Source organism: Rhinatrema bivittatum, chromosome 11 (genome assembly GCF_901001135.1).
Source record: "Rhinatrema bivittatum chromosome 11, aRhiBiv1.1, whole genome shotgun sequence".
NCBI classification, from domain to species: domain Eukaryota; kingdom Metazoa; phylum Chordata; class Amphibia; order Gymnophiona; family Rhinatrematidae; genus Rhinatrema; species Rhinatrema bivittatum.
In genome coordinates, this window is record NC_042625.1 from 77,459,733 (window position 1) to 77,484,029 (window position 24,297).

A 24,297-nucleotide genomic window follows, 5' to 3' on the forward strand; every position below is an offset into this window, starting at 1 on the left:
CTTTCAAGTCTGGCATCTGTTTGAGCAGTTCTGGAAGTCCAGGTCAGAGCACACCTGGCAGGCTGCCATTTCCTATTTCTTAGCCTTTCTTCAGGGCGGCCTGGGCCCCTTGGGGGAGGGTCTCTGTAGCAGCTCACCCGGCTAGGTCCTGCCTCTTGAGGGGCATGAAAAGGTTGCAGCCACCTTTCCGGCCCACCATTCCCTCATAGGATCTCAATTTAGTGTTGAGAGCCCTCACAGGGGGCCCCTTTTGAGCCTTCCAAACGGAGTTCCTTGAAAGATCTGTCACTGAAAATGGCATTTCTGGTTGCTGTTTGCTCTGCACGGCAGTTCTCGGAGCTTCAAGCCTTATCTTGCTAGGACGCCTTTTTATTAATTTTGGCAGTAGCGGTAGTTTTTCAACCGGTGCCATCCTTTCTCCCAAAAGTGAATTCCCTTTTTCATATCAATCAGTTTCTCTTTCTGGCCTTTTCTCGGGAGGAGTATGGACCCAAGAATAGTTCTGTAAGGTGCTTGGATGTGTGGAGGCTTATTCTGTGGTATTTAGAGGTCGCTGATGTCTTCCACAAGTCAGACAGATTGTCCTTGGTGGAGATCCATGTAAAGGAAAGACTACTTTGTCCTGCTGGATAAAGGAGACAATTGATTTGGCTTACTTGCTAAAGGGCAAGAAGCCTCCAAAACTGGTGTGCATGTACTCCACCAGGGTATAGTCTGCATCTTGGGTGGAGGGGCATGTGCTTGTGTCGGCCGATTATTTGTAGGGCATCCATTTGGTCTTCTCTGCATACCTTTGTGAAGCATTATCGGCTGGATGTGCTGGCGCGGGAGGATATGGCTTACAGTGTGAGCGTTCTTGGGACAGCCCTCACTTCTTCCCACCTGAGTAGATGAAGCTTTGATACTTCCCACTTGACTGGACTGGTGTAGCAGGATGAGATGGAAGGAGGAATTTCCTTTCCATTAGTCCTGCTTCCCAGGTGGGTCCTGCTCTGGTGTAACAAGGCTGTATCATTTTAGGTAGTTCTCGGTAGGTGTCTGTATGGGGAGTTTTGGCCTTTCCTTTCGTTCAATTTATTATTGTTTGTTACTTCATAGCTTCTGTTACAGGTTGTAGGGAAACTTCTGTTCAGGTTTCTGGTTGGAATTTGATTCTTCTTAAGTTGGTGGGGTCTGAGCGGAAGCTTTGTCAGAAGGATAGTGGATTCCTGCTGCTTGGCACCACCTCTAAGTAGTGGCTCTGATATCATAGAGGAAAACAGTGTTGTCTGCCTCAGTCTACTGGCAGGGGCAAACAACCCCCTTATCAAGGGCTGGACTGGTGTGGCAGGACCAGATGGAAAGGAAATTAACAGATAAGAAAACTTCTCCTTCCCTTTATTTTACCTGAGCTGGTGTGCTTAAGGGCATCTGCTGTTATTGGATTTGGAGCCAGAGAGCCTAGGGGCAAAGAACCATGATCGACCTTAAACCTCTTCTTATATTCAGCCATCAACTGGTCCTTGTATGGTTTGTGACAGTTTATTTCACAGGCTGCAGAGACAAAAAGGCAGAGTGGGGGGTTACGAGGCCTGCACATCCTGCCCCTTTATCTGTGAATTTCCACTGGTCCCTCCTTACAGAATTTCATTGACTTTCAGTGCTCAGTGGGGCTGCACTGTGGTGCCCTGTGCAGAGCTTCATGCTCAGCTGGAGCTTGACTGCAGTGTCACGCGTGCTCCGTGCAGGCTGTTCAAGTGTGTGCTAGCCTAGAGTACATTTACAGCACTTTAATGACAGTAAAAAAAAAAAAATGTGGCTGTGGGGAATCCAATGGCAATAAAAAAAATTCCTCAGTTATTTGTAATCCCATGCTGCAGCTGTCCTATTTACCGTACAGCCCTACACCGGAGATGTTACCACTCCTGCATTAATGACGATGCATGGCTCTAGCTTCTTGCACCCCGCTGGAAATGTGCCACCTCCCATAGCATGACCCAAGTTATAAACCCTGCTGCTGTGCGGCATCAGCCAATCACAGAGCTTAAAAGAGACCTCGGCTCCTGCCCCAGAATTATAGACATCAGTTACTGCAAAAGGCATAAATCATCACTACCAGCTAAGTGCTCACTACTTTACACTTCAAATGCCCCTTGGTTCCTTCTGACTTACTTTAGCTTATGTAGACATGACACTGTACAGCTTGTTGCTGACTTACTTTGAGAGCGGTAGCCCTGCTTTGCATCACCCCAGAACTGAAAAAAAGGAAAAACAAAAGCCAAATGAATTATCCTAGAATTGCCTTGAAGCAGCACGGCTACAGCAGGTTTTTCACAGACCTATGGTAAACAGTGACTAAATAAAAACATGGCTATCCAGCCTGTGAGGACTTGGCCCTATTGCAAGAAGATGCACCAAAGAGAGGCAAGAACCTCACAGTGCATGAGACAGAATTTCATCTAACGGAGAGGGCAGAAATGTGCCCGAGGGGGTAGGCAGTCTGCTGTTTCAGACGGCACTTCCATCGGCAGAGAACAGAGGATCAAAAGAAGATACCAAGTCATGGGCTCTAGTTCCTGAACCAGAGATGCGAAGGCTGTGTCATTGGTTCTGCTTTTGGCTGCTCCAGTTGACTTGACAGTCGGGGCCCATGGTGCTGCTGCACTGTATTCTATATCCAGGTGATGAAGAGAAGGGGTGATCTATGTCAGTCTGGTACTCACGGGGCTACTACTTCCGCAGATGCAGAGGGTTGGCTTCTTGGAAGTGGTCCCCAGAAAACTGAGGCCCAGGCTGGAGTAGGCTTTCATGAAGTAGGCTGTGATCTCATCACGGCTCACCGGCCCCTTTCTGTTGGGGAAAGAAAGTGAGAGAATGGAAAGTCCGGGAATTAGAATTTGCAAAAAAAAAAAAATATTTGGCTTTCAATTCTGTATCTGCAGCGGGGATCCTGCTTGGAGGATGAGAAATGGAGCACATGAGCTCCTGAGGTCTCTTGCAGTCCTGCCTTTCCTTTTGAAATATTGCTTGGGAGTTGGTTTAACAACGGTTTAGCCTGTTCCCACTATTCCCGATATTAATCCAACTGCTGTATTGATATGACTGCTTGACGGCACAGTCCATCTGTTAGCAAGCAGACAAAGACCCATATTGGCAGCTGTCAGCCACATGCTCTTTGATTTATCTGGTTATACTTGGAGGCATTAAATGATGAGATTGAGGTAGGGAGGGTCTGAAGAATGCCGAGCCTCTCCTTACCGATCCTTCTCCGGGCCTTGGAAAGACAGCAGAAAATGCGCCGCACTCTTTGCAAAGTCTTCCATGGATATGTAGCCACTCTGTTCAGGATCGTAGTTCTCAAAAATAGACTGTGGGGATGGGAAAGAAATGGTTTTATGTAGCACAGCAAAATACTGGAAACACCAGTTTCTGCCCTCCAATACACACACACACTATCCTTTCTTCTTTCCCTCCCTTTCTCCAAGATACATGTACTCCTTGCCCCTTTCCATACTCTCCCTTCATGTGTCTCTCCCTTTCAGTACATGTACTCCCTCTCTCTCACCCACTACAACCCTGCTCCCTCCAACCATCTTCCTCACATATACAATCTCTGCCTCCCTGCCAGCACAAACACCCTCCTCCTCGATAGATAATCTCCCTCTGCCCTTCCTTATGATTATGAATATTCACCTGCATCAGCTGCACTGAGCATTTGGATTGGATGCTGTGGAGTATAAGAATGTACAGGCTCCCTTCCTCCCAATATACCTATTCCTCCTTCATCCCTTTCTCCGTACAAACACACCTTCTCCTACCCGTAAGGCCTGACTGCCTTAGCTTTCCTTTGGTTGACATGAAATCCATCTATGAGCTATTTATTCCAGGAGGTTTCTCCAGTCCCATACCTATGGCAAGCTTCTTTATTAAAAAGCAAAAGAGGTAGTGTGCACAGAATATTATCTTCCAAGGGTAATACTGCCATTGCAGGTATCGCGGTCTTGTCTCCCTACTTGTGCTATGTGTTTCCTTCTGGCATCGTGTTTCTCCATGTGCTGTATGAGACCATTCTGTAATTGGGTAAGCACTGACCTATTTTTCTTCCCCTTGCTGTAGCAGAGGCCGGTGCACTGCTAGAAAACAGGAAGGGGCTACAATCTCTCAATCGGCCACTGTAATCTGCTCATCATTTCAGGAGGGGCTGTGGGCCCCATCAAGGGTAGCCTTCTGCTTGCTTGGAGAGAACTGGGTCGGCAGTGAGAGTGCAGTGTCTTTTTTTTTTAACTCCTTGTGAACTGGCACAAGGTTCACACCAGAGATGTGGCTTTTAAAGAGCCCTGCTATCCCGACACAAACAAATGTGAGTAGCAGAGAAAGGGACAGAAGAGATGGGAGACTGAATGTGCTCTGTGGTAATTCAGCAGGAAAATAGTAATGGGCAGAGGGTGTTAACCAAGTGACTTTTAGCCATGGTCATGTGTTCTTATGTGGCCCATAGGATCCTACAGCAGTAATGCACTCGGGATTTCCTCCAGAAACCTTTAATGTGAGCCCTTCTCTGTGTTACTGTATGCTCTGCCTTGCAGTAGTAATTCATTGTTTTCTTGCCATATGTCTCTCTGTCTCAGTTCACCCAACTGGCAGCTGAGTAATGATAAACTCATTCTCTTTTCTCCCCTCATGCCTTTGGAAGTCAGAAAGCTCTCTTCTGCCCTTTGCCTCATAAAATGTCCACCTGTTTTCCCAGTGTGACATGTCGGGGGAATCCTATGTTCTATAATTCCAAATTCTTATTGGTATTAAACTTACAGTCACCGTTTCCTGCACGTGCTGCCCAAGAGTAACCTGATCGGACTTTGAGGCCATGCTTGAGACCCATTCCACAACCACTGGAGGAGCCTTGTAGGGAGCTGAAGGCTAGAAAGAGGCGTTAAATTGTATCAAAGCGTGCTGGTACAAACATTGCACAGACAGACATACAAAGAGGTGATCCAGGGACTTTAGCACAGGTGGCAGCGGCAATTCAGTTACCTCAAACTTGGGAGCAGCAGCACCTATAATTGAAATTATCTTAATTTAATTTTTATTTCTTTTATTGTACATGATGTTACAAAAGAGTCACCACTTGTCTTGACTCTGCAGCCAAGAATGGGAGTTTTCATAGGTAGAAGGGGAGGGGCTTAAGGTGGTTGTGGACTTAGGGTGGATGTTGTACAAACAGGAACCAGAGAATCAAAGTAGCTACCCACAGTATGTTCAGGCTAAGGCTTTTATCCACCTTTTGGGTTCTGTGCTGGGAGGAGGGTGGCACTGGGTTGTGAGAAAGAGAGCTTACATACACACACTTGGTACACTCACAGTTTTACATTCACACAGTGATATTCACACACACACACAGTCGCATCTGAAGAAGAGATTTGTGTGGTCTTCAAAAATACTTTTTCTATGTTGGTCATTTAAAAAGTATTGCAACCTACACTCCATTCCCACACTTTCATGTTACTCCTGAAGTTAAAGACTGAATTTTGCCAAAGCAGAAATGTTAAAGAGAACATAAGAACATAAGATATGCCATAATGGGTCAGACCAAGTGTCCATCAAGCCCAGTATCCTGTTTCTAACAGTGGCCAATCCAGGTCACAAGTACCTGGCAAGTACCCAAATATTAGATAGATCACAAACTACTATTGCTTATTAATTGCCATAATATCAGTTTGTGGATTTATCCTCTAGGAACTTATTCAAACCTTTTTTTTTAAACCCAGTTTTACTAACTACTGTAACTACATCCTCTGGCAATGAATTCCAGAGCTTAACTATGCGCTGAGTGAAAAAGGTTTTCTTCAATTTGTTTTAAATGTGCTACTTGCTAACTTCATGGAGTGCCCCCTGGTCCTTCTATTATCTGAGAGAGTAAATAACTGATTTACTTTAACTTGTTCACGTCCTTTCATGATTTTGTAGACTTCTATCATATCCTGCCTCAGACGTCTCTTCTTCAAACTGAACAGCACTAACTTCCTTAGCCTTACCTCACAGGGCAGCCGTTCCATGCCCCTTTATCATTTTGGTTTCCCTTCTCTGCACTTTCTCCAGTGCAGCTATATCCTATGAGATGACCCAATGATCACTCAATCTTTCCGAGGACTGAAATTTTCCACTTGATTGTTACCCTCCTCCCCCCTTTGTGTTCCCTCCACGAGAACATCTGGTACCCTGTATTTTTTCTCAGACTCTCTCAGATGTGACTTCTCAGTAACTGGGTCATAAGGACGATGAAGGTGTATAAACGCATAGAGTCTGCAGAAATTAGTCATGACCTAGAAGCAAAGGCATCTAAAGTACAGTGATTCCTTCCCTCACTTCCCCAGAAGTGGATCCCCTTATACCCTCTTTTCCTGTTTCTTACCAATGTCTTGGTAGTTTTGGGTTCTCTTGCGTAGGAGAGCTCGTAGATTTCATCTTCTGTGTAGAAGAGGTCCAGGGAAAGCTGAGGAAACAAGGAGGAGCATGGAGAGTGGGCAGCCAGCATGAACCTGTGCCTTTTTTAGTCCTTGATTCCAGGGCACCATCCTACAAGTGCCCCAGGTGGATTGCAGGCCCCAGGGTACTTACTGTGAGGAGGTGGAGCACATCTTTGTTGGCTTCAAAGGTGTGGGATGCCTGCTGGAGCTGCTTCAGTTCCAGGATGTGCTGGTACAGGCTCTGCAGCTTGCTCAGATTGATCTTGTTGTCCTCCAGGTAGTCGGGGAGAGCCTCATTCAGGGAGACTAGGTCCTTGAGGTGTACTCCAAGGATCGGGATCTTAAAGCCCTCACACTCGCTGTAAATCCGCCTGTAGGTGCTGTAGTTACTGCAGGAGGACAGGAGCTCTGTCATATCATTGAGTGTCTGCAGAAAAATACAAAAGAATAAATGCATTTTAGGTTTGATATTCTTCCATTGGTGTCATTTCTGCGAGTACTGAAGGATGTATTGTTGCCATGGTTACTAACAGATGTGTGCCTGTTATCTCCATGGTTAATGAAGGTGTGTTGATGTTACCGGGTGTGTCATTTCCATAGTGACTAAAGGCTGGGTTCCAGCCATTTCTGTGATTGTTGAAAGCTGTATTCCTGCCATTTCTTTCTTCTTTTTGACCTGGAAGTTTCCTCCTCCTCATAACTTCCAACTCAATCAAAGCGAGGGTTGGAAGATGACGCCATGAGCTTCATTCACAGTTATCTAGGGATTTCTTTCCTATTTTATATCCCTTCTCAGTCATTGTAAAGACAGTTCTTGACTTGGGGCCTTGCACCAAGGCTCCTTCTGTAACCCTGCTTATGAGCCCTAAATCTGGCCAGCAAGGTTCGCTATTGCAAAATGACTGTGACTTCCTTCACCCTTTGCAGGGGCTGTGCATTTATTCCTGCTATTTCCATGGTGACTAAAGGCTGTGTTTTTGCTGTTTCTGCATAGTGACTGACACGATGGCCATGACTGTTGAAGGCTATTTCAATATCTCCATGGCTACTGTGAGTTGTCCTCTTGTTGTAGGTGTGCTAGTCGCCATGTCTACTGGAGACCATGTGCCTACCGTCCCATGGTTACTGGAGAACTTTAACTCTGACATTTTTATGACGTGTTGATACCATAGTTACTCCAGTGCCAACACACCAAAGGTAGACAACCTTTATTTCCCCACATTAAGAAGAGAAGATATCTTGAAGGGGGGCAACGGGATATTAAAATGAACTTTGTGGCACATCACAAATTGAGCAGTCTAAATGGGTCTAATGATACTCATCTGCCTTCATATTCTATATCTCTAAATTTAATGTAACAAGAGGCCAAGCCCTTGCATGAGGCAAGCCAGTAAAACCCAGCCATTTGCCTCGCAGAGTAACCTTCCCTTGCTGCAATCATCATTCCGTCTCTAGTGCAATCTGGTTTTTATCTTAACCACAAGTACTCCTCTCTGTAATTCTGTGGTTTTTCTTAGTATTGTGACAAGAAGAGAAGGGTGGAGTGTGAGGGGAAATTACAAGCAAAGCCCTACTGAAAGGGCACCTGGGTACTGCTACTGGCCAAACCCAGGGCTCACTCTTTTATTCACCCATCTGGAGGCAGTTGCTAATCACACTTTAGGCCAGCTTCAGGATTACAAACGCAAATGGGTTTCCTCAAATGTCATGGTTCACAGATAGGAGTGGAAAGCTAGTGGGAACTTAGTTTGAGTAAGGTGCTCATTGACTCTGGTGTAATTTCCCTTAACAAAAAAAACCCAAAAAAACCCTTTCTCTGCAAATTGTTATCTGAAGGATATTTTAAGAAAGGAAGAGAACACAAACCGTTATGGGGAAAGAGAAATTCAGAAACTTAAAAAAGGAACTTAAATCCAGTAAACTCTCTTCTATGCTTTAGGCATTTTGAATCTTTTTGAAATTAAAGATACCACTTGGCAGGTTGGTAGTAATTTGTCCAGATTTGGAGATGGAATAATGCATAGCAGATTCTCCAACCACTCTCCTGGATTTCCTTCTTACTTCATTCTGGTAATTCAGTGTACATTCTCATATAAGAAAAATAAATTAAAAACTGAAAACAAAGTTCCCTATTTATAGGCCCTCCCAATACACCTAGCCTAGTCATTGTAGCAACAGTCCATGACCAGGGGTCATGCACCAGGGCTTCTCTTAGAATCTCTGGCCCTAAATCCAGCCCCTGGGTGTCATCGTTGCAGGATGACTGACCCTCTTCCCCATAAGGGCTGCAAACAATGTCTCCTCAGCATCCTCGGCTGGCCTGAGAAGGAGGAGACCCGACTCAGGTATTGAACCTAGATGGTCATCTTGATGAAGCACAGCACTGCTACTAGGCTGGCTCCCAAAAGTAGTTTTCTCTATCAATAAATAGGCTGAATTAGCCATTACATGTGGGTGATGTTATCTGGCAGCACCGAATGGTCTCATCTTTTCAAGCTAGAGCTTTGAACATTACTGAGCGTGTGTGGGAATTCCCACATTGGCATTGCCTCAGGATTCTCCAGTCATTTTTTTGTCTGAGCACAGCACAGGCATGAACTCTTATCATTCCTTTTATTTTTTTTCCTGAAAAAATCCTTATATCTCTCTGTTTGATATTTTTACTTCAGTTTCTTCTTATTTAGTTGCCTTGCTGCCTCTGCAGCCCCACAATAGCACTTTTCAGTGCTGCAAAAAAACCAAAACAAAAAAACCCCAAAATAGCATACTGAGGAAACGTGGTCTCTTCCACTATGTCCGGTGAAAAGAAGAAAGCAACTGCATTGAGTGGCTTCAAAAGTTTATTGGTGGGAGGATTCTATCCCTCAACAGCAGCTATGAATTGTGTCATTGGTGCCTCGGCCTGGAATATGACAAAAAAAAAAAAAAAGCTATGCCTGTGGATGCATGCCCCTGCACTCGCAGAGATCCATTGAGGAACTGCATAAATATCTCTGGAGTCGCAGTAGATCCACATCCCACAGTGCAGGCTCTTCTTCCTTCCTGGGAAAGAAATTGCGCAGGAGTTCTTCAAAGATTCTCCCCATCTGCTCATGCCAAAACCGCAGGGTCACGTTCTGCCAGCCACCCTGTGCTAAAGATAAAGCAGCATCAATCACTGAAGCCCTTGCATCAACGAAACACAGACATTCTAAGCGCAATGCATCGGCACCATCAACACAACCATCATCAGTGCCGTCAGCACCAACAGCATCAGCGACACATAGTGCATTGACTCACCCAAACAGCTTCCACTGGTGCCATCAATGCACGGTGCATCGAAGCATTCAATTCAGGATGCACCAAAGTGCTGAATGCATGAAACTCTATGCTCTGACACAACAAAAGCCTGCAGCCTCCACTACAATACTCTGTGCAAGGATCCATAGTGCAGCTCCGAATCAACTGATGTAATATTGTAGACCTGTGTCAGATTCTTCAACATGTTTTTAAATCCCACTGAAGAATACCAAAGCATCCAAAGTATTCAAACATTCTGCAAGAGGGAAGGTCCAGAAAAACAAACCGGAAATTGATCCAATATTGCAGTAGTGACCAAAAGAAAAGAGGATCAATAAACACCAGGAGTTCTTTATTAAGCACAGATTGTGATAAAAGCCCAACTCAGGCCGAGTTTCGCTCTATGAGCTGCTTAAGGTGGCTAACAAAATAAAACATATATAGAAACATGTAAATACAAGTAAAAACACCATACATACATAAACACCATACATACATAATTAAATCATATAAAAATTATATTTAAAAAAATCAAATAAAATCAAAATTAATAAATGACACACAATCACAACACAAAAGCTCAGTCAAAACAATGTGTTATTCAAACATGGTCTATGATATATTTATGTGTAATTCTTATTTATTTATTTATTTATTTATTTATTTAAATTCTTTTGGTATACCGATACTCAAGACTAGTGTCTTATCGTACCGGTTTACAGTGAAACAAGAGGTAACCAATTAACTAGGAAGATAAAGTTACAATGAACAGGGATTTACAGAGTGGGAGAGTTGAGAGCAAAAGCATACGATTAACATAAAGTATAACATAAGGAACGAATGTAGCAAGCTTTGACAATAGCTTAATCTTTAGGTCTATAAAACTGCAGGCAAGAATGTGGGAGAAGGTGGGGGCGGATCTGTGAAAATGAAGTGCAGGGCTGTGCAGTTAGTGGGGTGTCCATCAAGGGAAGGCTTGAGTGAACAGCCACGTTTTTAGTTTCTTTCTGAATGAAAACAGGCATTGTTCCTGCCGAAGTTCCGGGGGAAGAAGATTCCAATGATACGGTCCGGCCGTGGACAAGGTTCGTTTCTGGATGGAGGTGTGACTAGTGGATTTGTTAGTGGGGGCTTGGAGCGTTCCTTTGTAAGCCGATCTGATCGGCCTTGTGGAAACGTGAAGTTCGAGTGGTATTTTGAGTTGTAGTGTAGATCGGTGATAGATGTTTTTGTGGATGATGGATAAGGTCTTAAACATTATTCTGTGGTTGATAGGTAACCAGTGTAGGTTTTTTAGGATTGGTGTGATGTGGTCCTTGCGCCGAGAGTTAGTAAGGATCCTTGCTGCGGCATTTTGAAGCATCTGTAGTGGTTTCGTTGAGGCGGCCGGAAGGCCAAGGAGGCGCGCGTTACAGTAGTCGATCTTTGAAAACAGTATGGCTTGTAGTACTGACCGGTAGTCTTGAAAGTGAAGGAGAGGTTTTAGTTGTGAAGTGCAGTGCATCGGAAGTCTTGAAAGTGAAGGAGAGGTTTTAGTTGTATATAATTCATATATGTCCACATATAAATTCATACATAAAATATTAATTTAAAAAATATAATTTAATCAACGCTGTCTATTAAAAACTAAAAACTTCTAATAGAAGATAAATTAATCGGTGCAATCTGTTAGTTACTAAAAAACTTTAAATAAAAACATTTGAAATACCTATTACATCTATTGTGGATGATTTGTCTCCATACAGCAGGTAAACTTTTTCAGTGAGCTGAAAAGCCAGACATAATTGAACATAAGAATTAATCCAATTTATGATACCTCTATGTGAACACATCATTGAAACAAATTATCGATTCGGGGTCTGACTGAGAAAAATCTCCTTAAGGACACAAAAGCTATTCCCAAAGGTATTGAACATAAGCAAATAACAGAAATTAAGACAAGCAATAACCTAGATAAATTTGATTTGACATAAAGTAAAACATATACTAAAAACTTCTAGTAGAAGATAAATTAATCGGTGCAATCTGTTAGTTACTAAAAAAAACTTTAAATAAAAACATTTGAAATACCTATTACATCTATTGCAGATATTAATATGTTACTTTATGTCAAATCAAATTTACCTAGGTTATTGCTTGTCTTAATTTCTGTTATTTGCTTATGTTCAATACCTTTGGGAATAGCTTTTGTGTCCTTAAGGAGATTTTTCTCAGTCAGACCCCGAATCGATAATTTGTTTCAATGATGTGTTCACATAGAGGTATCATAAATTGGATTAATTCTTATGTTCAATTATGTCTGGCTTTTCAGCTCACTGAAAAAGTTTACCTGCTGTATGGAGATAAATCATCTGCAATAGATGTAATAGGTATTTCAAATGTTTTTATTTAAAGTTTTTTAGTAACTAACAGATTGCACCGATTAATTTATCTTCTATTTGAAGTTTTTAGTATTTAATAGACAGCGTTGATTAAATTATATTTTTTAAATTAATATTTTATGTATGAATTTATATGTGTACATATATGAATTACACATAAAGATATCATAGACCATGTTTGAATAACACATTGTTTGTTTTGACTGAGCTTTTGTGTTGTGATTAAGTGTGTTATTTATTAATTTTGATTTTATTAGATTATTTTTTTATATATGTATGGTGTATATGTTTTTACTTGTATTTACATGTTTCTATATATGTTTTATTTTGTTAGCCCCTGAAGCTGCTCATAGAGCGAAACTCGGCCTGAGTCGGGCTTTTATCACATTCTGTGCTCAATAAAGAACTCCTGGTGTTTATTGATCCTCTTTTCTTTTGGTCGTTACTTCAAACATTCTGCTCCATCAAAATCAATACATTTACTAACACAGCTCTACACAGTCCATCCTAGATCCATGGGAGAGGGGGGTCATATTACACCTGCTGCCACTAATAACCAGGCTGCTCACCCCACCTAGGCTAATAGTGAAAAGACTTTGCCTGGACGCTGCAAAACCAGTGATGTCTATAATACCACTTTCTTCCAACAGCTGCCCATCCTCATGCAGGAGCCTATTCTGGTCTTGGAAGAGAATGTCCCAATGCCTATGCGAGACCAGAGGCCACATCCCAAATTGCTGACTTAATGTGGAGTTTCTTTACCTCTCTGACCAAGGAGACGGAAGGAACATTTCAGCCTATCCTTTGTATTATCACTGCAGTGATACCACAGACCGGGAGTCCCAATATCACATATAGGAGTGAACTCATCATCAGAACCCTTACTCAAGGGTTCTTCATCATCTATTGCAGTAGATTTTAGAAATCAGAGGTCTTACACCAGACTGCTGCTCCTCTGAGTCAACCAGAAGCCCTTCTTGGTTCTCCTTCATAAGCAATCTAATACCTTTAGGCTCAGATGAAGACTCAACTGGCACTTCCTTTGACCCTCTTCCAGATCCTCTGGACCTCCTTGCCACCAGAGGATCTTATCTATTCTAAGTTTGTGGAAAAGATGGATACTGCACTGGGCATCCATGTCCGCAAAGAAAAAGACCCCCATTCTGAGTCCTCGGGCTTCTTTAATTATTGGACACTCCAGCTGAACCTGCAGCCCTTCCAGTTCATAACATGCTCAGTGTTTTGTGGATAAGAACATGGGAAACTCCCATTTCAGTTGCGCCTAAAGCAAGAAAGTTGGACTTCAATTTCAGAGTCTAACACTCACCAGGCTTTGGTGTTGTCCAACTCTCTCACCATTCCATAGTGGTTGAATGAGCTATGAAGAAAGTAAAGAAGACATGGATTCACTCGAATTCTTCTCCAGGAAAAGACCACAGACTTCTAGATAATTTTGTCAAGAAACGTTTTCAGAGTGCAATGCTATCTGCTTGTATTATCATCCACCAGTTTTGCATGATGCAGTACATACATGACTGTATTCAAACGGTGAAGCCGTTCCTGCCTGCCATGGAACAAGGCAATCACTATCCATAACCACTCCTGGATGTGGACGAGGGCATCCACTATCTACTCCGATCAGTTTATGAATCCTTAACTTCCTTTTCATGTATCTTATCTGCCTCTATTGGAGCTAAATGTATGGCATGGCTTTGGGCAAGTAGCATCCGTGAGCAGACCTTCTCTGCTTAGGGGACAATCTTTGTAGTGAAAAGCTCCATGAGATGGCCGTTCAGTTTAAGGACCAGAATGTGGTAGTGCAGACATGCTTAAAGGCATCATGTTTATCCATGCAAACGACCATACTTCCATGGGCAGCCTTACAGATCTTTTCAACAAACCCATCTACTACCACATCTAGCCAGGCCTCGAGAAAGAGAACACTGTCAACAAAAACCTACACAATAGACTCTACTCAATGCAGGGCCTAGGCTTTGATCCCTCCAAACAATCCATATCAGACTCTTCTAGTAGGGGGAAGAATCCAACATTTCATGGAAGAATGGAGTCAGATCACCAAGGACCCTTGGGTCCTCCAAATTGTGCAGTCTGGGTACCGGTTGTATTTCTCCCGGCCTCCATCCCTTCCACATTGTTCGGCGCTACATCAGGATCCTTCTGATTTATTGCAGCTTTGATTAGAAGTCCAATTGCTTCTCCAACAACGAGCAATAGAACCAATCCCAGGCTCCCAGCATGCACTAGATTTCTATTCCCAATACTTCCTTATCCTCAAGAAAACAGGGGACTGCAGCCCATTTTCAACTTGAGACACCTGAGGGACTTTCATTAGCCTCGAGGGTTTTTACAAAATGCCATGTGGTAGTGGCATCTCAACACTCGTCAAAGCAAGCTGAGTTTTCTTTCAGAACAATCCATATCCTTTTCTACTGCTGCCTCAGTGCTACTAATTACAGCTGGTACAGTACAAAGCCAGGAACTCTGTTGCACCTGAAGCCCTGTTAATCCTCTTAAAATGCCACTGGGTTTGGTACTTTTACTCATACTCCTCATGGGTTGGTGTTCTTTCAGCTGGTTGGCAGCTGCCCTTGCCCATCTTACCTTGATGACTTCGTGAGAGAGGTGGGCACGTGTGTCCTTCAGTCTGCATATAGCGCTGTGGCACAGGCCACCTATCACGGCCATTAGTGTGTTAAAGTTCTGTAGTTGTCGCAGTTTCTGAAATGATAAAAAAAAGATGTTTGTTGGGGAGGGTAAATGACTGTCTCTTACTCATCTCTGACAGCAATTGGGATGTGCTTTTCCTTATTTATTTATTTAGAGCCAGCAGTTTTCTCCTGCTCCTTTGGGTTCTGACCTTAATCGAACGTGACTTCTGATGGGCCACAGCACCATGAGCCTTCGTGCACAACTAACCAAGGATTTTTTTCCCCCCATTATTTTATATTCCTTAACTGAGTCCTCGGGAAACACTTAGCCCGACAGGTTTTCAGGATATCCACCATGAATATTCATGGCATAAATCTGCATACAGTGGAGGGCAGTGCATGCAAATCTCTCTCATGCATATTTATGGTGAATATCCTGAAAAGCTGACTGCGGGAGTGTATCCCCAGGATTGAGAAGAGAACCCCTGATCTAGTCAATGCAGCAACAGTCCTTGCTGGCCACCATGTATTACTAGGTCTCCCTACCCACTCCCCCCCAAAGGGCTCCTGGCCAACTCAGGGAACAGAAGATCTGACCCAGTAATGGAACACAGGTCCCTCCGCATAGTAATGGACAGCATTTGCCAGCCAGAAGATGCTTTTCTAATAACTTGGAGAGCATGTTCTCGTAGCCTTGGGGGACAGAGTAACATGATAAAATATTGCTACATGTCGTAAGGGTCAAACTAAGCCAGTCCTGGTGCTAAACCCATTCCGTGGGCTTGCATTTCTGCTTTTCTCTGAGCTATTGGAACTAAATGTCCGGAGGTGTAATGGTATAAACCCAGGTCTGGCTCAGCCTGACTTTTATGACATGGACCTATCTGGCCATCTTAGGACTGAGTCAGGTATTACCATTACTATGACACTTATCAGTTGCTTTAAAGAGACTCATTACTTGTTTTCTCAACTGCAAAGGAGCGTTGTGGAGTGGAGGAGAGTACTGAAGGCTGAATACGGTGGTTTTATGGTTCCCACAATGGCACCTTCGCGGACTAGCCAGTTGGATTTGTTCTCAGCAAACTGTACAAAGCCTGAATAAAAGTGTCTGTCTGTCTTCCCAGGGGGACGTTTTAGGCCATTTACCTGAAACTGTATCAAAATGCACTCAACTGGATACAGTCTTTTGCAGAACAGAGCAGAAAGATGGCCATTTGCTATCTAAAAAAAAAAGTGGGCCTATCCCGTCAAATATAGGGAGGTTGTTTCCCCCCCACCTCCAATGGTGGAAGAGGTTGCATGGGTCCCCATGGAACATGCCTGGCATCCTTACCTGCGTGACGTGAATGAACTTGGTGAAGACCTCAGCTCTCTGCTGTGGTGTGGGTCGGTTCAAGATCATCACCTGCACCCACTGGGAGATGCTGTTGCAGAGGGCCACCGCATGTTCGAGCCCTGGGTTCTCTCGCACAGAGCTCTGCTGCACGTAGCTCCTGTAATCCAAGTGCTGTCAGAGAAACAGACTGTTAGCAGCTCTGTGTGGCAATCTGTCCATCCAGATTACTGGAAAATGTCCACTCCAGCAAACCCAGCTGCCAAGTCTCCTGTTTGGGACCTCTCTTGGTTGAAAGGCTTGTGTGGGGCAGGCAGAGGCCACTGAAGTAGCAAAGCACAGAGTTGGGAAATAAGAGCCAGTATCCATTTCACCACTATTGCCAGCTTTCACTGCGCGACCTTCAGCTATCCATTCAGCCTTCCTGTGCAAAGACTAGAACTGTGCCAGGGACCTATAACACTGCAATTTGCCTTGCACAGCTCTGCCTGTGCTGTATAAATATTGAATAATGTTACTTTACAGTAATAAGTTATTCTCTGGAATCGTAGAGCAGTAGCACCATCTGCTTCTTACTTTCTAGGAACTTGTTTTTAAAATAATAAGATGGGGGTGTAAATTGGTCTTTGAGAAAGTTTGCAACCCTTTGCGTTTGAGCAATCTGTGATTGTTCAGCTGCAAGAGAATTTTCACTTTGCAGAAATGTGAGTTTAAGCTTGCAGGAGGGATGGCCTCTTCTGCTCTACATTTCACCCCCTTTGAGCTGCTGTTCCAGCAGAATCCAGGACCTGGTTTTCCAACAAACCCAGTGGGGGTCAAATTCCCCCCACTCTTTCCCAACTAGCCAGGTTTTCAGGATATCCCTCATGAATATGCATGAGATATAGTTGCATGCACTGCCTCCAGTGTATGCAGATGCATACAGTATCATTCATGTTCAAAACTCAACTGGTTAAGGGAGTTCCAAGGACTGGTTGAAGCACCACTGGATTATCATAACTACTATTCTGAGATCATTATAGCACACAGGTTCTCTTAGTGTTTTTTATGAAGATGTGCTACATGGCTGTAGAATGAAGAGGAGGTGAGATGAATGCTTTGTGCTCAAAACACCCTACACCATCACCACCAGGCAAGGGCAAGTAAAACTGATCACAGATGGGCAGATTTTGCAGTATATTGTGTTAGGTGGCTGATGCTGAGTGGTAGCATTAGGCACATCAAAGACCACATCAAGGAGGGGGCTACAGCTTACTTGTACAGGTGCCAACGGCAGCAGGAATGGGTAGTAGTGGATTCTCACCAAAGAGAAGTGCAAGGAGGAGAAGAGAAGTGGTGCGGTTCTCGGCTGAAAGATAAGGGGGCATGGTGTTTTTTTTCTTACTGATATCCTGCAGAAAGACTTGAACTCCAAGTAGCTGAGATGATTGGCAAGTTCCGAGGGCTCCAGATGGTCAAAGAGCAAAGATACTTTTCTTTTTTTATTGAAGTTTGGAGTGCTGTGAGCCATGGATCCTGGTGTCCAGTCGTGCACTGCACTGTGGGAACACAGGGGAAGAGACAAGAAGGTAGATGAAGAAATCCAGCATTTACTGCATCTGAAAGAAACAGGCTACGGGGACTGAGAGGCCTCTTATAAGGCATGGCTTACAAATTTCTTTTAAGAGTTAAAAATTAAAAATGAAATTCCCCATGCTTCCCAACGTGGGCAAGCTTCAGTCGGGTTACCAGCTAAGGAAGCAAAACCACAGTCTTGGCCATACCCCATTTCACCAGGGTCTAAAGAGAGAAACCCATGGGCTTAGCCCGCCACCGGTCACGCTGAAGGGTCTTCTGCGGCAGCGCGACTTCTCAAGGTAGAAAGAAAATCAAAGGAGGATTTGGGTCCTTACACACTGGAAGGGTCGATCAGTCTGCAGTGCGAGGCTTCACCTTCCCCCTTCACCACCTCCCAGAAGTCCGCCGTTACCTCCTGTAGTTTGGGATCCGTTTTGAATTCTTCGGGGTAGTGGGTGATCCAGTACCTGAGGGAACCAGGACAGTGAGAGAGAGAGCGATGGATGGTGGGGGGCAGGGAGGAACTAAAACAGATTTACCTCTGGGGTACTGTGAGTTCCAGCATCTGATGGGAAAAAAAAAAGAAGGAGAAAGACAAAGAGAAAAAAAGCAAAGCATGAACCTAGATCTGTGTGTTATCACTACGGTAGCTGTGATAATCAGCAGAGCGAGTGTGGCAGGGGTAGGTTCATCCATAGATCTATTCAGGCAATGCTTCTAATGTAAAGTTACTGAGAAGGGAGCCATATGGAAACGCTCTAAGGACATGAATCTTCCATGCAAAACCATTAGGGTATGTGTTCCTACCCAGAGTATGAAGAAGTGATAAGAAAGAGAAAGATATGAAGAGCTGTGTCCTCCTCAAATGTCTGCAATGTTATTTATAGAGAGAGGATATCATCTGTGCCCTGAACCATTCCCAGAGGAGCAGAGGGATGGACAGATAGGAGTGGAGGAGGGTTTACCTCACAAAGTTGCAGATTTGAAGGCGTCTCTGGCACTGGTTTACCCTGGATGCTTCTTGGTATGTAGATTAGGGTTAAGGGATGTATGCTTACATTACACATGCCCAGACGTTCCTCTTCCTTGGGCAGAGGGGCACGTCTTAACACACACAGATGCTGCCTCCTTCCTGCACGAGGGGCATAATATTCTCCCACCTGGTGCCCCTCTTTGCTCATGCAGGCAGACGCCCGCTCCCATGCACACGTTGGCTCTTCAGTGATGCCGGCCCTGGCCCTGCACAGCTTGATTATACTTGGACACCCAGCCCATCCTTTCAGCAGAGGTTATGGGTATGCTTCTTGCATGTAGATTAGGGTTAAGGGATGTATGCATACATTATACATGCCCAGAGGGAGGAGGAATAGCCTAGTGGTTAGAGCAGTGGGTCATGAACCAGGAGACCAGGGTTTGAGTCCTGCTGTTGCTCCTTGTGACCTTGGGCAAGTCACTTTACCCTCCATTGCCTCAGGTACAAAAACTTAGATTTTATCCCTCTGGGGATAGAGAAATACCTACAGTACCTGAATGTAAACCAATGTGATATCCCAGATCAAATGTCAGTATATAAAAAAAAAAATATGCAGAAAGATTCCTTTGTTCTTCATTACGCAGAGAATGATGCAAAAAGGATATAGTTTGAGAAGTCTGTGTGCAAATTCTGATGAAGGGATGACCCAGCTGTGCATTGTGAGAATCATATTCACCATTCGATCACTCCGGAACAAATTCCCATCCTGATCTGCTTAGAAAATGCAAGATATAAAAAATAGCACATTTAATGTTTTGGGGCAGATATACATGGTACGGATATCGTATGGGAAACAGATATACCGCACACTTGTATGGCGAAGACACTAAGGACCATGCAAATCTCACCAAAGGACTGGATGCATTTTTCCAGGAGCTCTTCCAGGCTGCAACCCTTTGTTAGCTGCCCTAGGGTCATGGATGCCATGACCTTGTTGATCTCTGCAGGACTGGGGCAGGTCATCCTGCGTCGACTCGGTCTGCTGCGCACTTTACCACTGCTGCCAACCCCGGGATTACTCGGAAGGGGGCTAGGCCATTCCTGCCGCGATTTCCTGAAAGATGGGAGGGCAAAAAGCAAGCTTGTGAGCTGTCTTCCATACCCCTGAAGAGCTACAGTGGATTTTAGTGGGATTCTTTAGCTTCTCCTGGTTTCTGATGCTGACTCTACCAATCACCTCAGTGAGGTTAGACAAGTCACTTCTGTCTATGTACCTCACTTCTAATCCTTTGTCGACAACTCTCTCTGTGTTACTTAGTACAAATCTTTTACTTCCCTCAGTTTTACCCAGTTATTAGATAGATGGAAAGCTTGAAAAACAGTATCGGTCTGTACCCTATCATCAAAGTCTCCAATTTCCTGCAGCAGCTCAGAAGTAAATTCTGCAGCAAGAGTTAGAAATTTCTGTGGCAAAGTTTCTGAACTTCTGTGGTAATTGCGTGGCATGTTTGCATTAATGTGTATCTTTTGCATACTAAATAATATAAATGTAATTTCCCATTATAAAAATAGTTTTCCAGCTTTGTTTGTGTGTGTATTTAATTTGGGGGTTTTGGGTGAGAAAAAAGGATCTCAAGTATTAGCACAGGGAGGGGAGTTTGGAGAGAGGGCGAGAAAGAGGACTGGGGATGGAGAAAACAGAAGGTGGGAGGAGGGGGTTCTAGGGTCAAGGGATGGAGGATCTGAATTTGGGATGAGGAGTGGTGGGAGGGGAAAAGATAACCCTCCCTTGGCTCCAGTCTTTTTCCTGCCATCCCCACCTCTTTTAACCTCCTCTCTCTCCTCCACAAAGTCCCACATGCCCTTTCTCATACACACACACTCTGTCCCATTCGCCTCTTGGTTCTCTCTGCCCTCCCCAGCTGACTGTCCGATCTCACAGCCAGCCTCCCACCATCATCCCCCGCATCCTAACCATACAAATACCCCTCATTCTGCAGTCCCTCATGATTCCCCTCCCCATCTTCCTAGCCCCTTCTCACCCTCCTAACGGACCCCAGTGATACTCCTTTCCCATTTCCCTCAATGATCCCCCAACGATTCCTCTTCCCTCTGATTCTAAAGAGCATCAGTTCATTGAGCCACACCTTACTCTTCTGCTGCTTTCAGCTGCACTGGGCACTGTGCTACTGTGTGTATCAAAGTGTCAGGCTGGAGTGGCAGAAGAGGGGGACGCAGCAGAGGTATTCATGGGTGATGTCCTCCAACTGCTAGTGATCAGTGGTGTGACAGGTATCGGAGGGTGGAACTGGGGGAAAGGATGTTGAATAGCACATGCAAGTGACACTTGCACATCCTCAGTGCAGCACCCGATTTCTGCAATTCCACAGTAAGGGTCTGATTTTGCAGCCTTGGCCATGGAATCTCAGCAGACCAGGGGCCCTACCTACTGTCAGTTCCTCTACTGCCACACTGAATAGGGTGAGATCCCTTTAAGGTTCATGTCCATGTGCTTAGTCAAGCTCCAGACAGGGGGAAAACTGCTGCCGGGGGTGGAGGGGGCAGAGGCTCCACCTCTGAGAAGCTGTGAGGGATCTTGATATTTCTATTTGCATAAGCTGCTGCAGGTACCCTGGATTTTAGCAGGCAAAGTAAGCTGCAGGAATGAGCATCTGCTCCTCCCTCTCTGAACATCCCAACTGTGCAAGGAACTCTGCACTTGCAGAACTTATCACGTACAGATAATGAAGGGTTTGACTTGCTTAAGAACCAAATAGCTGAGCTACCCTACCTTCCTTAAAGGATGGAATCCTTCAACTCTCTTATCCATGTGCCGGATTCCAAGCTGTTGTAGTGGAAACCGTTGCGGTTGATTTCTGCAATATTGTGTTGAAGCTTAACTTGTATCCATAAACGGATCTGTAGCTACTCCACGTGTGACCTGAGCTTTATTGGGGACAATTTTCAAAGCCATTTGGAAACATAGAACAAGATGGTGGATACAAACCACCCAGTCCATCCAGTTTGCTCATCATTTTAGCGTCTTCCTTTCCCTGGGCTTGTGTCCACCACTCTCTTTGTAAAGAAATATTTCCTTAGATTACTCCTGATTCTACTCCCTTTCACTCTCCTCCCCTGACCCCTCATTCCAGAACCTCTTTTCCATTGAAAGAGGCCCCCTCTCCTGTATATTTATTTTTTGGAGGTATTTAAATGGCTCTTTCATATCTCCCCTTTCCTCCAGGATTATAGCTGTTTAGATCTTCGTCTGTCCTGTTTGCTTTGTGATGAAGACCACTGACCATTTTAGTAGCTGCTCTCTGGCCACACTATTCAGTTTATATCCTTTTGAAGGTCTCAGAATTGTACACAGTCCTCCAAATGAGGTCTCACCAGAGACTTATACAGAGGATGCATCACCTCTTTTTTCCTGTTGGCTGTTCCTCTCCTTATGCTTTGTCTAAGTGTTTGGCCACCTTAAGATAATTAGAGATGATCACCAGCAGATCATGGACTTGTTTTGTGCACAGAAGAATTTCATTCCCTAAGCCGTACTGCTCCCTTGGGTTTTTGCAATCCAAATGAATGACCTTCCATTTTTTAGCATTCAGTCTTAGCCGCCAGGCTGTAGCTCGTTCCTCCAGCTTCACTAGATTCTACCTCGTGTCTTTCATACCTTCCAGGGAGTTTACCTTGTTGCAGATTTTGGTATCATCTGCAAAAAGGCAAACCTTTCTCAATAGCCCTTTCACCACACCTTACTGGGCAGGTTCTGTGAAAGACTGGCTGGACCATTTTGGTTTTTATCTGCCATCATTTACCATGTTACTCTGCTAAAATATCACTAACAAAATGTTCAATAGAACCAGACCAAGGATCGATCCCTGCGGAACACCACTGATTAAACCCTTTACCTCAGAATAAATTCTGTTTACCACTACCCTTTGTCACCTCCCATTCAACCAGTTTCCAACCCAGTCAGTCACTTTAGGGTCCATGCCTAGGGCACTCAGCTTGTTTAGAAGTTGCCTGTATGGAACTATGTCAAAGACCTTGCTGAAATCCATGTCCACTAGTTGCAGTATATTTATTTTATTTAAAAGTATTTGTATTCCGCCCTCTAACGTTCAGGACGGGTTAACAATATTACAAGCATAAAAAAACAGTAGACTTCACATACATAATTACCAAATTAAACCACTATATAGAGACAATGCCATAAAATCATAATAAAACAGTCACACAATTTTTGTGAATGCTTTATTCTGATTTTATATCTCCATGCATTTATTTAATTTGTTAATTATGTATGTGAAGTCTACTGTTTTTTTTTAATGCCAGTAATATTGTTACCCACCCCAAACGTTGGAGGGGAGGAATACAAATACTTTTAAATAAAATAAATATACTACAACTGGTGCTTTTCCCTGATCCAACTCTCTGGTCACCCAATCAAAGAAATTATAGTCAGATTCATCTGACAAGACCCTACCATTGGTGAATTCCAGAATCTAGGATAAAACAGGGGGATCTCGGGGTTCATCATGTTCAGCTACACTGTTTAATGTGGGTTTGGCCCTATTGAGCAAATTATTGGGTTAAAGTTCAGGATATATGCAGATGATATCCAATTTTTATTTAATCTCTGCCGTAAGCAAACTGGAGATATACCTACATGCCATTCAGAAATGCTATTTCCCATCTGGTTTTCTTTAAATCTATCAAAACTGCTATTACTAGCAACAGTACATGGGATAGACTTAGTTTTTGGATACTTGCCAGGTTCTTATGGCCTGGATTGGCCACTGTTGGAAACAGGATGCTGGGCTTGATGGACCCTTGGTCTGACCCAGTATGGCATGTTCTTATGTAAAACCAAACGATATTTCTCACTAGCTGTACAGGTATTCACAAGCCAGCTAAGATTAGATTTGAGGGGCATAAGATCTCATATCTCCCCTGTGGTATAGGATTTAGGAGTTAACAATGAAAGCCCATGTTCAGAATCTGATTGAGTTAGGCTATTACAAACTGCAGGTATTAAGAAGAATAAAGCCATATTTGGAACCTAAGGATTTCCAACAAACACTTTTTTTTTGAGGGGGAGGATAAGATTATTGTCAGTTCCCTTCTGTTAGGAATACCCATTAACACCAATAGATCCTTGTAATTGTTGCAAAACTCTGTAGCTAGGGTTTTAACAGGATTATCAAAACATGATCATATCAAACCCGTTTTATTCAGGTTGCATTGGGTACCCATACAATTTAGAATTCAGTATAACATTTTAATGTTCATCCAAAAAATCATTCATAAAACTGAATTTGTATGATTTGTATAACTCTCTGAATACTTAGACTTCCACAACATTCTCTACCCTTCCCAGTTCGGATTCCGAAAACGTCTAAATACGGAATCCCTCCTAATCTCCCTAACAGACAACATCCTAATGGGCCTAGACAAAGGCCAGTCCTTTCTACTGGCTCTACTCGACATCTCGGCAGCATTTGACACAGTGAACCATTCAATCCTCATCAACCGACTTACGGACATCAGCATCTCCGGCACCGCCCTCAACTGGTTTAAATCCTTCCTCAATAATAGGAACTACAAGGTTAGAATAAATAATAAAGAATCCCACCCCATATCTTCCACTCACGGA

At 43.8% G+C, this 24,297-nt stretch overlaps 1 protein-coding gene across 2 annotated transcripts in view; it reads right to left on the reverse strand.

Moving 5' to 3' along the window:
* RASGRP4 (RAS guanyl releasing protein 4) overlaps positions 1-24,297 on the reverse strand; it is a 57,297-nt gene that overhangs the window by 4,636 nt on the left and 28,364 nt on the right. The window contains exons 2-15 of one of the 2 annotated variants that reach the window (XM_029619169.1): positions 19,544-19,749; positions 19,301-19,406; positions 18,628-18,690; positions 17,998-18,129; positions 17,490-17,643; positions 16,106-16,279; positions 14,726-14,842; positions 6,595-6,870; positions 6,389-6,469; positions 4,789-4,896; positions 3,238-3,347; positions 2,703-2,829; positions 2,198-2,234; positions 1,387-1,533 (exon numbers count right to left, since the gene is read on the reverse strand). In XM_029619169.1, coding sequence (XP_029475029.1) covers positions 1,387-1,533; positions 2,198-2,234; positions 2,703-2,829; positions 3,238-3,347; positions 4,789-4,896; positions 6,389-6,469; positions 6,595-6,870; positions 14,726-14,842; positions 16,106-16,279; positions 17,490-17,643; positions 17,998-18,129; positions 18,628-18,690; positions 19,301-19,406; positions 19,544-19,749 — 1,838 coding nt within the window. Of the gene's footprint in view, positions 1-1,386; positions 1,534-2,197; positions 2,235-2,702; positions 2,830-3,237; positions 3,348-4,788; positions 4,897-6,388; positions 6,470-6,594; positions 6,871-14,725; positions 14,843-16,105; positions 16,280-17,489; positions 17,644-17,997; positions 18,130-18,201; positions 18,228-18,627; positions 18,691-19,300; positions 19,407-19,543; positions 19,750-24,297 lie in introns of those variants that run through there. The other variant, XM_029619170.1, reaches the window with a different exon arrangement.